General features: G+C 24.0%; 1 protein-coding gene across 1 annotated transcript in view; it reads left to right on the top strand.

Annotated features, from left to right (window-relative positions):
* The window catches only part of LOTGIDRAFT_176113 (hypothetical protein), a gene marked incomplete at both ends in the record, with an annotated part of 4,197 nt that extends 2,211 nt beyond the window's left edge, over positions 1-1,986 (top strand). The window contains 2 exons of the mRNA XM_009066461.1: positions 1,456-1,570; positions 1,780-1,986. Coding sequence (XP_009064709.1) covers positions 1,456-1,570; positions 1,780-1,986 — 322 coding nt within the window. The remainder of the gene's footprint in view (positions 1-1,455; positions 1,571-1,779) is intronic.
* Positions 1,987-2,503: the final 517 nt, after the last annotated feature.

The raw sequence follows: 2,503 nt of genomic DNA, 5'->3' as shown, positions 1-2,503 counted from the left end.
TTATATGTATTTATTTTAGTGATAGTGCTATAATTTATAAGCTTATATGTACTTATTTTAGTGATAGTGCTATAATTTATAAGCTTATGTGTATTTATTTTAGTTAATAGTGCTATGATTTATAAGCTTATGTGTATTTATTTTAGTGATAGTGCTATAATTTATAAGCTTATATGTATTAATTTTAGTTATAGTGCTATGATTTATAAGCTTATATGTACTTATTTTAGTTAATAGTGCTATAATTTATAAGCTTATATGTATTAATTTTAGTTATAGTGCTATGATTTATAAGCTTATATGTACTTATTTTAGTGATAGTGCTATAATTTATAAGCTTATGTGTATTTATTTTAGTGATAGTGCTATAATTTATAAGCTTATATGTATTAATTTTAGTTAATAGTGCTATGATTTATAAGCTTATATGTATTTATTTTAGTGATAGTGCTATAATTTATAAGCTTATGTGCATTTATTTTAGTAATAGTGCTATAATTTATAAGCTTATATGTATTAATTTTAGTTATAGTGCTATGATTTATAAGCTTATATGTACTTATTTTAGTTAATAGTGCTATAATTTATAAGCTTATATGTACTTATTTTAGTTAATAGGGCTATAATTTATAAGCTTATATGTATTTATTTTAGTTATAGTGCTATAATTTATAAGCTTATATGTATTTATTTTAGTTATAGTGCTATAATTTATAAGCTTATATCTATTTATATTAGTTATAGTGCTATGATTTATAAGCTTATATGTACTTATTTTAGTTATAGTGCTATAATTTATAAGCTTATATGTATTTATTTTAGTGATAGTGCTATGATTTATAAGCTTATATGTATTTATATTAGTTATAGTGCTATGATTTATAAGCTTATATGTATTTATTTTAGTTAATAGTGCTATAATTTATAAGCTTATATGTACTTATTTTAGTTAATAGTGCTATAATTTATATGTAAAATATGTATTTATTTTAGTGATAGTGCTATAATTTATAAGCTTATATGTATTTATTTTAGTTATAGTGCTATGATTTATAAGCTTATGTGTATTTATTTTAGTTATAGTGCTATAATTTATAAGCTTATGTGTATTTATTTTAGTTATAGTGCTATAATTTATAAGCTTATATGTATTTATTTTAGTTAATAGTGCTATGATTTATAAGCTTATATGTAATTATTTTAGTTAATAGTGCTATGATTTATGAGCTTATATGTATTTATTTTAGTTAATAGTGCTATGATTTATAAGCTTATGTGTATTTATTTTAGTTATAGTGTTATAATTTATAAGCTTATATGTAATTATTTTAGTTAATAGTGCTATAATTTATAAGCTTATATGTAATTATTTTAGTTATAGTGCTATAATTTATAAGCTTATATGTAATTATTTTAGTTATAGTGCTATAATTTATATATTTATTTATATTATAGTTATAGTGCTATAAAATGTAAGAAAGCTGAAAGAAGAAGTGAAGAAGAATTAAAGAAGCTAGGTCTGACTGTTCCTAAAACTGAATCTCCACAAACTAAACCCCTAACTATCAAGGTATTGTTATACATGTATTCAAATATTCTATTATGGCCCTGTCACACCGGAAAGGCGTTCTGACTGTGACGGAAAAGTGACTCAATGCATGTAACAATGTAATGGTAGTAGTCTGGTGTTATAGAGCTTTTAGATTCTTCTTTAAATATTTATCAAAAGCAAATATTTCTCTATGATGTTATCTTATGATCATGATATTTGATGTATAGAAAGAAAATGTGACGGCACCACCATCCAATATGACCAATATAAAAAAGAAACCAGAACCAAAAGGAAGTATAGCAACTATGTTTGGTAATACTAATAAAAAGACCACAGTTAAATCAGAAATTGAAGAAACATCTTCACAAAATAAAACAGAAAAACCTAAAACTCAGGTATTCATGTCTTGGTTTTTTATTCAATATCTATCTTAAAGAGACAGGTAGGTCATTTTTTGACCAATCATACTTTAGTCTCAGAAACTGGAATTTTTAGCTGAGCCTTCAAATCTATTGACGACTCATCAATTTAAGATAATCTGTGATATAAAGAATAGTTATTTATAGAAATAATGAGTAAAATTCCTAGTTTGAGATATTTTTAAAGGAATTATGTGATTTTTGTACATTTCTAATACTTCTGAAGACTATTTACATATATTCAAGACTAAAATCAACCCCTCCAAAATGGCGCACCTAGCCTTTTAAAAAGACATACAAAAGTCAATTTTTTGGTAGCTGCTTTACGATTTTTCCAAACTATTTTGAGAAATTGAGAAATAAGAAAACAAATTGAGAAACATCTGTGATTTATGGATAACAACTTTAGTTTCTCAGGAATTGCCTCAATTATTCACAGCTGTTTTGTCTAGTTTTGCCTATTTTACTAGGTTTGTGCATGGTCACCATAACCAGAACCTTGTGACAAGAATTTTCAATGTTATGCTGAGCC

This window comes from Lottia gigantea, assembly GCF_000327385.1.
Source record: "Lottia gigantea unplaced genomic scaffold LOTGIsca_769, whole genome shotgun sequence".
NCBI classification, from domain to species: domain Eukaryota; kingdom Metazoa; phylum Mollusca; class Gastropoda; family Lottiidae; genus Lottia; species Lottia gigantea.
This window is presented reverse-complemented; position numbering and strand designations above follow the sequence as displayed.